This window comes from Apaloderma vittatum, unplaced genomic scaffold, assembly GCF_000703405.1.
Source record: "Apaloderma vittatum isolate BGI_N311 unplaced genomic scaffold, ASM70340v1 scaffold2160, whole genome shotgun sequence".
Classification (NCBI taxonomy): domain Eukaryota; kingdom Metazoa; phylum Chordata; class Aves; order Trogoniformes; family Trogonidae; genus Apaloderma; species Apaloderma vittatum.
In genome coordinates, this window is record NW_009695964.1 from 17,738 (window position 1) to 32,601 (window position 14,864).

Here is a 14,864-nt window from a genome sequence, read left to right on the forward strand (position 1 = left end):
CCTGTGAGAAAATAAGAAGACTGCTTCACCAGTGTTGTCATGACATGAACTAGTTATTATCACTACGTGAAGTGAAAAAGCTCTGTTTCCACAGCCCTTTTCCATGATATCATTTAATTGGAGGAAGGGAGCAAAAACAGTGGTGTGGGGAACATCAGCCAGGTATTAAAAAAAAAAACAGATACGGCATTTCAGAGTGGGTTGTGTAAAAATCACATGCAGGAAAAAAACAAAGTTGAAGTTCACATACTTGAAAATGAACACTGCCACATGACAGAGACCATTTTGCTCATGACATAGACACATTTCAGCTCAGATCTGCAAACCCGACCATGACATCATCTCGTGGCATCACCCTTCCCTAGTTTAGTCACTTTGCTGTTTCTGTTCTTCAACACATTCTGCACATTTCTGCTTTCTGAGCTTTCCTATCCCTGCCTCTGTCTAAAGTCCAGGGGCAAGCTCATCTTCAGCTGCATCCCCTGTTCCTTCCTCCCCCCCAGCCCCAGAACCGCATGCTACATTCCTCAACACCCTTCTCCCCCCAAAATGTCAGTGTCACTCATGATCTGAGAACATATCAAAACCCAGCACCCCCAAATTTGCACACCAAAGGGAATTGACATCTTTCCCATGTGCCTGTTTTCTGAACACACAATGATTAAGAGAGCTGGGTACCAGATTGCTGCTTTGGTGTGACTGAAAAACCACAGGCACTGGTTTTTTTGGACAGTTGGCCACATCAAACCTTAATTTTGCTCCCTTACTCGCTGTTGGTAAATTAGGACACAGGGAAGCAGACCACAGTCAGTCCACCTCCCAGGGAATTTACCCAGGGAGGATTTTACCTGCCTGTGGTGAGGTTTGGCTGCCCAGTCATTAGCAGAACTGATACCAAGAAACAGCAGCAATTAATGTTGCTGTGAATTTAGCTGGTTTTGTCAGCTTGTTTGGAATTTAGTTAAGAGGATAAGGTCATGGCTAATTTGATAGTTTTAAAATACTCTCTTTTTTTCCACTCAAATATTTCCAAAATCAAACACTGACTTTAGAAATAACTACTGAAATTTTGGGGTCAGATATTACTTTTACGAAGACCAAAGTTAGTGAGAATTTTTCCACCACCAAATTCAAGTGTCGTTAACTAAATCCTCCAGTTAAAAGATAAATGCCCCTTTTATTATACCTGTCTGAACTCCTTTTCCTTCTAACTTTTTGCCCATCATGTAATGGTTTATCATGGTAGGGCTGTTTATATATGCTAAATCAGTGACTTCAACTTTAAAAGAAACAGCAAGAAATACTACCCATGTGCTTTTTCACACACACACACACGCATGCACACACGTAATCTCCTCTCATTGCACACATACAGGTAATTCCTTTGCCAGAACATATAGCTTAAGACTGTAAATCAGGATGGTTTAATTTAGAGAGTGATGCTCATGAGTTGATAGCCAGGCACTAGAACAGGAGCTGGTGTAGTGTGCAAATCCCTCACACACAGCTCCCTCAGCTCTGCTCCTTGGATCTTTGACCCATGTGGAGTTTGTACACATATGCAGAAGAAGAAATATTCAACTTCATGTTGTATCAACTCTAACACTGTTGTTTTAAGGAAAGCACCCTCCCATACCCAACACATCAGTCTCTGTTATGCCATCATGCTGCTGGTATTCTAACACAGAACTGGAATATATTATCTTCACACTCTCCTTTAATAAAGTCCCAAGAATCCTTGGAAGAAACTCTCTGCAACAGATCTGAACCCAGGAAAACATAGCAATTACTGAGACGCAATCAAACACACAAGAAGGCTCAGGGTAAATACTTTCACAGCTTTGTGTTCACATAGGGAAGCTGTATACTCCACTCCACTCTAGGTGCAGCCACAGAGCTGCAGAAGGCAAAGCCAAGCCATAGCTGCTCAACCAGCAGTGCTAGGATGGTATGTGTTGTACATAGGCTTTCAACAGGTGACAAGAATGATCTCATGCACAGGATTTGTTGGCTACTGAAGCATGCAAGTATCTGATGCACAGACACATCACCAGCCTCTCCAACAGCTCCTGACCATGTGCACGAGCAACTTGGATAACAGCTCGCACAAGCAAGGTGCGCTAGCAGTTAAGCACAAGCAAACATCGGCAAGTTACTCTGAAGCTGAAAAGTCAGCCCAAAACATACTGAAACCACCTGTAAATCCAGTGGATTTGCTGAAAGCATAATTTATGCTGTTTCCATGTTTCTGAAATTATTCTTATTCTTTAGCATGCAGAGGAAAATCAAGTCACATTTTCCTTAAAAATTGCCGTTCCCGCCTTGCTGCGCATCACAGCCCTCCAGGGTGACTTCGGTAGCACTGACCTTGGACGTCGCTGCAGTGGCATTACATTCCTTACCACTCCCTGGTGCACTCTCCTCGATCGCTGCTGTTGCCGGGGCTTCTGCCTTCTTTGCACTTGTTTCCAGAGAAACAGGAGACCCTACTTTCCCCAACCCGCTCACTGGGGTTGAGCTTGGACTGCTTGATTGCCGTGACTGAGCCTTATACCAGCTAGGGTAAAACAAGGGATCGATGGTTTCTGCAGTGGCTGGCACTTGAGTGTCAGACTCTGAGGTCTGTTGAGAACCACTTGGCGTCACAACCTCATCCTTAATTAGGACAGATAAAAAGAAGAACAAGCAGAGTGCACCACGTTACCTTCCTGCTGTAGCCATGTTGCTATGCATTCCGTGTTTGTAACATTTCACTGTAAGGAACAGGTTTGTCCTAATACACCGTCTGAATGAAATACAATGAAGCATAAGCAACTATAATTTGAATGACACAGATATGAGAAAGAAAATACGTTATCCAAAAAAGAGAACAGGAGAGTAGAATTAGCTGAGAAAGGGATTCTGGCTGAGAAAGGAGTAAGCAAGTGGTTTCTTAACTCAGATAAACACCCAGTTCAAACCTAAAAGAAATTCTGCATAAGAACCTCATAAACTGGTACCAGCCATGAACAACAGGTGTAGGTACCTTCCAATGGCTTCCTGGTTTTGGGTTAAGAACAACATGTTTGGCAACGAGTCTGTTTATATGAGGAGTCAGAATAAGGTAAGTACAAAGACACTGGAGAGAAACATTTGCCCACCAGCCTTGCTGTCAATTCTATAAGCCAAGCACAGCTGCTGTGCCAGGAAGGGGAGCAGCCGGCTGAACTGGAACACTCTATCTGCACCAAGCTCTTGGGGCTCGGCTACATGGTGCCTGCAATTATCACATTTCTGCTTTGCTTTTCTAACATTCACCAGAAGGCAAGAGCTAATATTCAGGTATTTCCCACACTGCAACACCTACATGCTATGCTTGACTCCACTTCTGATCATCTCCTAATGGCATTTTACTATTGCTACAGCAGCATGCCATACCTTTCCCATTTTAATCTTAGAAGTGAGGGACTTCACATTAGTGGGCAGAATTGCTGGTGTTTAGGTCTTGTTTGCATAATAACCTACATCAGTTAGACAACACAAGTTTAGTTAAGTCAGTGCAAATCCTAAAAAGACAAACTGGTTAGATCAATCAAGCCTCTCCACAGAACTGGTACAAACTTGTGTGTGTTTTTAAATCAAAGCAAGAATGAATGTATAGCATTTACTTTCCCTTGTTTTATGTGGGGAGCTTGCGACAACCAATGACTCTTTACGTGCTCTCTTGTTTTCACACTGGCTTCCTCAAATATCTTTGCAACAGCCTTTACCCACTCAGCAGCTTCACTGGATAAGTTGTGTACGGGGAGAATTTGTTAAGTTAATTGTATGTAAGGCCATCTAAGTAGCACATGAAGTAGGTTTTTTTATGTAGGACTTCTAGAATAGGCAACAATTATGGTCTCATTCTAATGAGTTCTGGCCTAAATTGTTCACACCTTGAATCTGTTTGTTGCTAGCCTGTAAGAGGCAATTTTGTCTCCTGTTTGGTGTATGATAACCCTACATCCACCTAGGCAATATCCCTAGGATAACCAGAGCAAAAGGTGGCAAATGTCATTCACAGACAGCAGATTAGAACTATGATCTAAAAACTGGTGGTGGAAAGCTCACTAAATCCAGGGGGAATGCCAAATTATCTTCGTATAAATATTTTAAGAACCATTTTATTTATAATAGTTAGTCTGAGTTAAATCACAGCAAGCAGAACATCCATTGTAATGCGTTTAACTCCCAAACTGAATCTCTTTTATTTATATCTTATGCATGCCATATATATTACAATTTAGCTAACAGCATAACTTTTTGCCTACCAGGCGATATATATGCAGGTGGATAGGACAGGGTACAGCTGCATATATGTGTGCCAGGGCAATAAACAATTTTGCTCTCCAGTGTGACTCTCTTAGCCATACTCCTGATGTACGGTGCCTACAGGCAACGGGAGCATTTTCTTGCTCTTCCGGGGTGCACTCAGCAGAGCTGGCAGGGCAGCTGGGCGCTGGGGGCCCTTACCTGATCAGTCGGGGCAGAGGGCAGAGGCACTGGAGTGGGTGGGGCTGGGGTCTCTCCTGCTGTGCTCTGCAGTTCAAGCTCCTGCTGAGGTGGCTGTAATGCTCTCTCAACTCCTTCCTCTTCCACCTCTTCCTCCTCCTCCTCTCCTGATGACTCTGTGCGGACTTCATCCAAATCTTCACCATCCACTGTCTCCTCCTCTTCCTCTTGCCCCTCCTCCTCTGATAGGACACATGTAGAATGACAAGGTTAGAGCACCACATGAAGGGGGTTATGGTCTTTCTGTAATTAAAAAAACATTTACAATTGCAGGGCAAAGCTACTGATAAACTGCTGCCTGGCAGAGGATGCAAGCTGGGGAGAGGGCATTGCAGAGAAGCCGGCTCCTGCCAGACTGGACTGGGTCCTGCCATGAAGCTGCCAGCAGGCACCTCACAGAAGGAAGGACACCGAAAACACACACATGGTAAAATCTTAAGCTGGCTCTTTCCATGGGAAGGAGGACAGAAATTCCTGCCAATGCAGTTATCTTCGTGAGGGATGTATAGGACGGTCCTGCACTTTTTGGGGAAAGGATACCAGGTTTGGTACAATCTGCCAGGAAAAAGTCCTTCTCACAATTTAAATAATATGTCTATTCTAAACACCATTAAAGCCATCATAATAAGTCAGTTCTTTGCAATACGTGACTGGAGGTTTGGGGTACCCCAGTCCCTAAAAGCAGACTGTCAAACTTGATCAAACTACCATTTTTGCACCACCTGACACATCTTATTGTCAGCATTTGTGGCTCAGGTGGTTTCCAGAGGGAGCCCTACGACAATACGTTTTCTGTTCCGTAATCACACTATTCATCCTCACAAATGTCGGATGTTGTTCAGAGATCCTAGCACTTCAGAGAAATAAACTTAGATGGATGCACTAACCCAAGCTTCAGATTTCCTGCTCATTTTGCACAGTTTATAGTTCTGCCTGAGTATGTAGAAGGAATGTAGGTCTGCAAATTAAGTAACACCCTCATAACAGAGAAATGTTTCTGCAGGCAGATGATACGCTCACATAAGCAGAGTGCTGAATCTCTGTTTCCACCTCGCCTGGATGCAGAGAACCTAACTGACTGTAGTAGGAGTTTTAAACACAGGACTGGACTCCTGACTGCCAAAGCCCTTGCTAATGCCTTGTCCCCAAGAGGTGGGTGTCACATTCCCCATCACATGGTGGGGGATGTGCCTGGAGCACAAGGTCACACTCTCAGCAGATGCGGCAGGGATGTGGCATCTGTGGCTGATCCCAGGGATGAACTGGGCATGGACCTGTAATTAGGGATTGTCTCTCCCAGGACAAATCTCTGGACGTTCCTGTCCCTGTGAGATGACACCTGCTCCTCTGCTGCTGACTGGTGCCACAGCTGCTGTTCTGCTACACGAACCTCTGCGCCAAGAACAGACAGTTCTGTGGATCCTAACCTACAGCTGGCACAGCAAGGACACAGCGTCCCTCGCAGGGAGCAGCCACATGCCCTGAAGTTAGTAAAAGTTGTGGCAGGGGAGTAAGCGATGGGTGGCATCTGCATGAGACTTAACTGGGCTGATAAAGGTAGATGTACTAGCAGAATCCAGTGCTAGCAGGAAAATTAGAGATATGCAGACGACTATTATGGTTGCCTTTTAATAGGAGAGATCTGCTTATTTGAAACGTTTTCCTCTGCTAACTTCTTGTGGCTTACTTTGTAAAGTAGAGCCGTAGATGAGCCTAGATTTCAGGCTACTTTGGTAAATGTAGAATTACAATTCTGCGTTCTTATATGGACATATTAAGCATCTTTAGTCATGATGTCATGACAAATGACATGACATGACATGACAATTATTGCTTCCCTCTGTAACTGTGTGATCTTGAATTTTGATTAGCTGGTGAAAGGGCTGGAAAGCATGCCCTATGAAGAGTGGCTGAGGGAACTGGGTTTGTTTCGTCTAGAGAAGAGGAGGCTGAGAGGAGAACTTATTGCCCTCTACAACTACCTAAAAGGAGGTTGTAGCGAGGCTGGTGTTGGTCTCTTCTCTCAAATTAGTAATGATAGGACGAGGGGGAATGGCCTCAAGTTGCACCAGGGAAGGTTTAGATTAGATATTAGGAAGAAATTCTTCACTGAGAGGGTAGTTAGGCACTGGAACAGGCTGCCCAGGGAGGTGGTGGAGTCGCCATCCCTGGAGGTGTTTAAAGAACGAATAGATGTGGCGCTTGAGGATATGGTGTAGTGGTTAGAGAAATCCTGGGAAAAAGGTTGGACTTGATAACCCTGGAGGTCCTTTCCAACCATAATGATTCTATGATTCTGTGTGATTCTGTGATTATGTTTCTGTTATATTTCTTATTATAAAAGACAGTTTAAAAATATTTTTTGTAAGTACTTCTTTCAGCAGCGAACTTTCTATTATTTAAAGATATTCTAGAGCAGACAGGACATAAAATAACGGCATCTTTTAGGGAAACAAGTACTTTACAGACAGAGATAAAAGCTTAATTTTGTGGTCCATACACATAAGGAGTCAGTAAACATAATTTCCTAAGAAAGTGTTGGCGCAACAGAAAAGGTAAGATGAATGGTATCAGTAGGTTATGTGATTTTTTTATTGTGATAGAGTTTTGCTTTTGGTTATAATTGATACAAAATTGTCATTATACTTTAGGATTAAGAGAAATATCCAGTTCAAGTTTTCCTCCTCAGTATCATCATGTAAATCACACTGAGCTGCAATTTAAGAAAGCGCTTTAGGTGAAAGAAATTACATACCTCTGTCAAAATCAATTTCTCGTATTATCTTTTCTTCTCTACTGAGATTTACTGTGAATTGGTTCATATTTTCATAACCATCCTCTATTTTTTCCATCTGAAATCCTTTATTTGCTTCAGTAATTCTAAAGCAGAGAGATTAGTTATTGGTATTTGGATTTGCAGATAGTATGTGATTAATTATAAAGATCAAGTCTCAAGTTTCAATACTTACTTTTGTAGCAATGTTTTGGCATTCTGTGAAAACAAAAAGGAAAAAAATTACTTCTTAAATGGCTCTATTTTTCAAGAGATTTTATGCATCAGGGTCTAATTCCACACCCTCTAGTATGGATCTCATAAATGACAACCATGAGAGCTACGAATGAGATCAAATTTGGGTGGTAATTAGTATAAAACTGAGTAAATCTCTTTGTTCATTGTCAACTTTTTAATTAAAATCTGAAAATAACAGGAAACACATACAATTTCTACAACAATTAAATGGAAATATTTTTGCTCTGTTTTTGTGTGTTTGCAGTGAAAAATAATTGTTCCATTAGCATCTTTAGTTACAGTAACTATATCTTTGACTATCCATAAGGATGTACTTCTGGAGCCATGTAATTTTTTTAATCTGGAAAGAATTTTGTACTCTTCTTTGATGAAAATAAAGGTTTGTTGGTTCAGGTTTTTTCTGGGTTTTGGTTGTCTTTTTTTTTTTTTTTTGTAGCAAACACCCTTGCAATTTTTAATATAGAGGAATTGTAAACTTGTAGGACAGAAATACCACACCAAGGAATTCACTGGACAACCTGCTAATGATTTCCTCATCAGCTCTCCTAAGTTTATGGGAGAAAACAGAACAAACCAAGCTGAAAGTAAAGGCATAAAAATATGACTTAAAACATAAGTAATTAATTATTGGAAAGTTAATCACTCTGTCAATATGCAAATGAAACCTGAACTCATGGAAGTTCTTATGCACCTGTATTATAATGGTGGAACAATAAAGATATGTTGGAAAATGTTAAAATTCCTGTTTCTTCTTTGGGGACCACAAATTCATACACAGGATAGTATATTTTGGCGCAAATAGCAAATACTCAGGTTCTTGGTTTGGATACTATTCACAAGAAAATTTGTCATTTATCTGTGCTGATATAAATCTGTGCTGTGCACATGTTCAAAAAATGAGTTTGTGTAAATGTTCACTTAAAAATGGCCAAAATCTGAATGTGCCTAAAATTGAGAAATGCTTAAGTAGTGTTTTGATAAACCCATTATTTTTTTTCTGTCTCTATTTATAGACTTTATACCTGCAAAAACACAGCCATTTCTGGTTCTTCCATGAACTGGATTCCTGATTCCACCAGCTTTGACACAGCTTCCAAATGATCCGCATACTTTTTCATCAGGGACCGGACGTGTTCCAGTTTCTCCTCTTGGGTTCTAGTGATTATTTGTGTCATCTCATTTTTTCTTTCTTCCAGTACAGAATAGAGATAATCGAATTTTTCACACAGCTGCTCTTTCTGTCGTCTGCAGCATTCCTGTGAATCATTTGGTTTATGTTAAACATGTTATGTTCTTAAAAGAGTTTCTATTTTTACAGTTACTTGGAAACATTTTTATCAAAGGAATTCCTCTTTCTGAACAGTGCAAAGGATTCTCTATGACCCCAGAGACTTTCGTAATTTTCAAAGTCCAAGCTATTGGAACAAAAGTTTTAAAACTATTCTCAAACTCTGAGTTTCAAGTCACTGAAAGCCCAAAAACAGGTTACTGTATAACTTTTCAGTCTGCAGAAAAATTGTGAAAAGTGTTTAAGATTTCTATAGTGATGCATCAAAGTCTGCAGGAAAAGTAACACACACATCCCACCATCTCCACTCCTTCCCCCCCCCCGCCCCTTATTAGCAGCTGGGTTCATTTGCATGAACAGAATGTTTTTAAAAAGAACAATCATCTTGGATCAGCTCTGGAGAATTTTACTTTTGTACTAGAAAATCTGGAAATATACTGGCTGGGCTTGATTTTCATGTATGCCCTCTGAGATTCTGTTTTGGCAATAGGTGCCCACTACATTTCATTTATTTAGCACAGAATGAAGTAGAGTTACCACAAAGAAAACGGTATGTGACAAAAGCACAAAGACACGAAAGAGGAATCAGGTTCCAATCCTACCTTCGGGCACTGATTTTCACTTCATTTTCTGGGACACTTTTATTGTTCGTCCAACCAGACAACATAGCATATTTCACTGAGTAAGGAGGATGGGTTTGACGACTGCTTCACTGAGTACTTTCTAAAAAGAATACGCTGCACTTGCAAGGGAGGATTTATGGGGAGGAAATTGGAGACAGGTTATCTATAATGTCTGAGGTCTACCAAATAGAAGTACTTGAGTCATCTGTGTGCCCTGTGGCATAACCTTATTGTGGTTATACCTGGTTGTGGATGATGGTGATTATTTACATCTCTTTCCTAGGAACTGAGGCTGAATCAATTCCTCATCTTCATCCCTTGAGGCACAATGCTGAGATCCTGGCAGCACGGGATTATTAACAGGCCCACAATACTTTTGGAAGTGATAAGACTGATTATTCATAGCACTTGGCCACAGAGAATCCCACTTTTTTCTTGACTTTAAGCCAGGGCTCTTTCCTATCAGTGGTTACAGTCTGCTCTGTATCATTCAGAGAAGAAAGACTTTTAAAGACGGATGTGTGGCCAAAAATCACTGCCTACGTTGAGGGGTGGGGAGTGAATACAGATCTTGTTGCACTAACCCAAATATCCACCTCTGCTTCCTGATGAGGAAGACTAGACTAAACTCAGGCTTCTAATTTCTTGCGGTGGGGCAGGTTTGTCCTGCCCGTCTGGAAGTCTTTGCTACTTCCCAGAAATTCCTGATTAGTAAATTATAGGGTGGAGATAAGGAAGATTTCAAAGTGAGTCACAGTTCATGGGTGTTACTCCATTGTTCAGACCTCAAATAATCTTCCTCTTCTCTTTCACTCCCCTCCTAGCTTTCTCCCACTATTTCCTGCACTTTTGTCCCAGAGTCCTCTTTGATTTAGTCTACAATGACCTCCTCTGAAATGTCATTCAGACCACTTGTAAAATACCCTAATCTTCAAGACAGGTGTGCGCTGTCTTTGCTATTTCACACAGGACAAGCGTTAGGGGAAGAAGACCAAGAGGGCGATAACAGCATGCCCTGAGAGATCCTTCCCTATCTCTAAACTCTATTATATAATATTTCTGCCCAGTAGATATTACAGTGTTGTAAGCCTCTTGAGTGAGAGTGCAAAATAGGTCCCTAACTGCTAATGTTAAAATATTTCTGAAATATGTTCCATACAAAGTCTCTCTTAGTATGTTCCATACAAAATCTCTTCCTGGTGGAATTACTCTAATTAGATTCTTAATAATGAAAAAGGTTAACAAATGCATGACTTTCCATTCTAAAAAGTTCTCACCCTATCTGGTTTTTAAAGCATGGTTACAGCAAAGAGAAAGGAGTCCTTGCTGCTGAACATGAGTTGCACTGCTTGTTCTGAAGTATCTGTATCAACTGGACTACACTATTAGCATTTGAAAGAAACACTCTAATTTTTCCCTCACTATTTGACTCCCATTGTTCACAGGGCTGAATAAGACAATTATTTACTATTGTTTTCCAGTATTTAGCATTTCGTATATCCTTCTTTAACTTTCATTTTAATATGTGAATATGGTCTACCTTTCAATCAGTTAAAAGCTATACAAGGATTAATCAATTTTTTGTTTGTTTTTCTGGTTTTTAAGGTTGCATAGGAGCAATAGCTAAATATAGAACTGTTATTGCCTATTCCAGTTAAAGGCAAAATGGTCATGTATTTTCTGTTAAGGCAGATATTGTTCTCTGCAGTGTTAAGTGGAGAGAAGAGACAGTCCTGGACTGCAAGCATTATTTCCATGTGTGCACAATTCTCAGCTTCAGCAGTAGCTTTTCATCTTCAAGGACAAACTGATGTCAACTCAGACAAAGCTCTTGAATGTAGGAAATGTGATTTGCTTGAAATGCAACATAGTAAGGTAAGCTCTAAGATCTATTTTCTGCATCTTTGACTTTAAACGTGAAAAACCTGTTAAAAGATCTGAAGGTAAAAATGGGTGCACTTTCTTTGGCCTTCGAGTTTAAAGGTTAGACGTGAAACTAAGCGGATGACTCTGAGGAAGCTAGTTTCAGAAACTGTTGTATTTGTTAAAGTATTTTTAGAACCATGTTTTCTCCATACTTCACACTACATGTTTGAAGTTTTGCTTCTGGTTCAGCTAGTTCAGCTTAAATGACTATAAGCTTTGGCTTTGTATCATTCAAATTTCTGCAGTTTACCTACTTGAAAGGCTTGTTTCTGTCTGCAAAGTCCTGATAGCAGCCAATTTAATCCCTGCAACATGAAGGCTTCCTGACTACAAAGTTCTGAGTGCTGCTAACATGCTCTCATTTACTTGGGCTAACAGGTTTATGTTCTTTGAACCAAACTTCGACATTTTCTGTTCTTCCTTGCTCTGAGGGAAATAGGAGCCTTAGGCAATTGTGTACACAGGTTGTGGAATCAATTTTTCTTACCAATTAGAATCTATACATCTTGGATTAACTTCTTTTTCTCTGCTGTTTCTCTTTTCTGCTCCAGCTCTGAAGGGTCAATATAATTCTAATCGAGCTGAGAGAGATGTGACTCCTTCACGAGATGCTTCATCAAACTCTGATCGTAAAATCAATTCATATGAGCTCCTTTCAGCCTATTGCTCTGTGATGTTCAAATTTTTCAGAGCTGGTATTTATATTTGCTTTGCTGGTGCAAAACCTCCTGGAGGAAATGAAAGCCACTTCTGCTATTAAATGACACAAAACTAATTCCAGCTCTGTAAAAGTAAGACCTTTACCAGAAAATTTGAAAGAGCCCAAACTCCTTCCTCCCACAGGCAACAAAACAAGACTTCTTAAAGGACAATGTAAGTATATTAAAAAATTACTGTGCAGAAGGCAAAGCAACTAAATATAGAGCTCACCGACATACTTGGGAGCTGCGCTGGGGTTACCCTATGGCTGAGACTAAAGTTCTGTTCACAGTCCCATTCAGACTTTAGACTAATACCAGTCTTTTATAGCTCTAGAACCTGATCTTACATGATAAATGAGCTGGAAGTTGAATTTTTTTGTTGGATCTGCTTTTAATTTCAGTGATAATTTTTTTTTATTTTCCCACGTCACTAAGAAAGCTGAGCAAGACGTGCTGATACAGATTATTCTTACTCTTTGTCCTTGACCCCCATGGCCAATGCCAGAGGCAGGATGGCAACTAGGATGTATCCTTTGGTTGAAGAAGCACAGCCGACACTGAACAAAGGCACATGTAATGTTTCAGCCAAACAATGTGGGAAGGCATTTAGGTAAAGTGAGGTCTGCTAAAGAAAAATCATTACCAAGAGTTTAAAAACATTGAAATAACTGCATTTAAAGAGGTGGTACCTACCTCAACTGTCTTGCAAGTCTCCTCCAGCTGTGTGACTATCCCCTGCACTCTGTCGTTGCTCCCCACCAGGACTGCAATGCCGTCACTCAGCTCAGACTAGGCAGTAAGGAGAGAGCAAACGGGAGGGTATTAGACATCATCTCACTTCAGGGTTGCACATCTAACAATGGGGAGCAGGAGACAAAACAGTCATACCAAGGTATTAGCTCTTCTATCCACCAGACCTGAATAAAATTGCTGTATATTGCTTCTCTTTAATCTCTCTATGAAGACACTGACATTTTAAAAATTTTCATGGAGAAGAAACTGTGGTTTGGAAAAGAGGAAGCACTTTGTTCTAGGAGGCTCTTCTAGGTGTTTTTGTCTGAAGCGCTACATTTTTATAATCCCCATTTTCAAAAAGGGAGAAAAGGAAGACCCAGGAAACTGCAGACCAGTCAGTCTCACTTCTGTGCCCAGCAAGATAATGAAGCAGGTCCTCCTGAAGGCTCTGCTAATGCACATGGAAAATGAGGAGGTGGTTGGTGGCAGCTGACATGGCTTCACCAAGGGCAAAACCTGCTTGGCAAATTTGGTGACCTTTTATGATGAGGTTACGGAGCTGGTAGATAAAAGAAGAGAAACTGGTGTAATCTCCCTGGACTTGTATAAAGCAAAACATTTGACATTGTCCTGCATGACATCCTGATCTCTAATTTGGAAAGACATGGATTTGGTGGATGGATTACTCAGTAGGTAAGAAATTGGCTAGGTGGCCACTCTCAAAGAGTTGTGATTAATGACTTGGTATCCAAATGGAGACCAGTGATGGGTGGCACTCCTAGGGCCAGCATTGGGACCAGCACTGTTCAACATCTTTGTGCATAGACAATGGGATTGAGCGCACTCTCCGCAAGTTTGCTGATGACACCAAGCAGTGCAGTGCGGTTGACACGCTGGAGGGAAGGCATGTTATCCAGAGGGACCTTAACAGGCTTGAGAGGTGGGCCCGTGTCAACCTCATGAAGTTCAAGAATGCCAAGTGCAAGGTACAGCACCTGGGTCAGGACAATCCCAAGCACAAATATAGGCTGGGGGATGAGCGGATAGAGAGCAACTCTGCAGAGAAGAACTTGGGGGTGCTGGTAGATGAAAAACTGAACATGAATTGGCAAAGTGTACTGGCAGTCCAAAAAACCAGCTGTATTCTGGGCTGCACTAAGAGTGGCCAGCAGGTCAAGGGAAGTGATCCCGTCTTTCTACTCTGCTCTTTGTGAGACCTAACCTGGAGTGCTGCATCCAGCTCTGAAGATCCCAACACAAGGAGGCCATTGACCTGCTGAGTGGATCTAGAGGAGGGCCACAAAGATGATCAGAGGGCTGAAGCACTTCTCCTACAAGGACAGGCTGAGAGAGTTGGGGTTGTTCAGCCTGGAGAATAGAAGACTCCATGGAGAACTTATAGTGGCCTTGCAGTACTTAAAAGGAGCCTACAGAAAAGATGGGGAGGGTGCTTATAAGGACATGTAGTAATAGGATGAGGGGCAATGGTTTTAAACTGGAGCTTTGCGCAGTGGCAGTAATGTAGCCAATGAGGTTAATCTGAGGCGCGATTATTGCTAATTGCAAACTTTTCCCAATACCCCGCCATGATGACTTAAAATACAGTTGGCATTGGCAATTTTTGACAGTATTTTTAGTAACACTAGAGGCAATGTAGGCCCTCTGGTGAATGAGGTGGGTGCCCTGGAGGCAGAGGACAGAAGGAAGGCAGAGTTACTGAACACCTTCTTTGCCTCTGTCTATACTGCTGGAGACTGTCCTCAGGAGCCCCAGAGGAAGTCAGGATAAAGGAGGAGTTTGCCCAAGTTGAGGTGGACTGGGTTAGGGATCAGTTTGAACACTTGAATATCCATAAATCCATGGGCTCTGATGGGATGCACCCGTGGGTGCTGAGGGAGCTGGCAGAAGTCATTGCTAGGTCACTCTCTATCATCTTTGGTAAGTCACGGACAACAGGTGAGGTGCCTGAAGACTGGAGGAAAGCAAATGTCACTCCAGTCTTCAAGAAGGGCAGGAAGGATGACCTG

At 41.6% G+C, this 14,864-nt stretch overlaps 1 protein-coding gene across 1 annotated transcript in view; it reads right to left on the bottom strand.

Moving 5' to 3' along the window:
• Positions 1-14,425, bottom strand: part of LOC104268988 (tripartite motif-containing protein 55-like) — a 30,342-nt gene extending 15,917 nt beyond the window's left edge. Inside the window, exons 1-8 of the mRNA XM_009872852.1 lie at positions 14,418-14,425; positions 14,060-14,123; positions 12,796-12,891; positions 8,587-8,820; positions 7,503-7,525; positions 7,289-7,413; positions 4,495-4,715; positions 2,368-2,655 (exon numbers count right to left, since the gene is read on the bottom strand). Of these exons, the coding sequence (XP_009871154.1) occupies positions 2,368-2,655; positions 4,495-4,715; positions 7,289-7,413; positions 7,503-7,525; positions 8,587-8,820; positions 12,796-12,891; positions 14,060-14,123; positions 14,418-14,425 (1,059 nt within the window). The remainder of the gene's footprint in view (positions 1-2,367; positions 2,656-4,494; positions 4,716-7,288; positions 7,414-7,502; positions 7,526-8,586; positions 8,821-12,795; positions 12,892-14,059; positions 14,124-14,417) is intronic.
• Between the last annotated feature and the right edge of the window lie 439 nt (positions 14,426-14,864).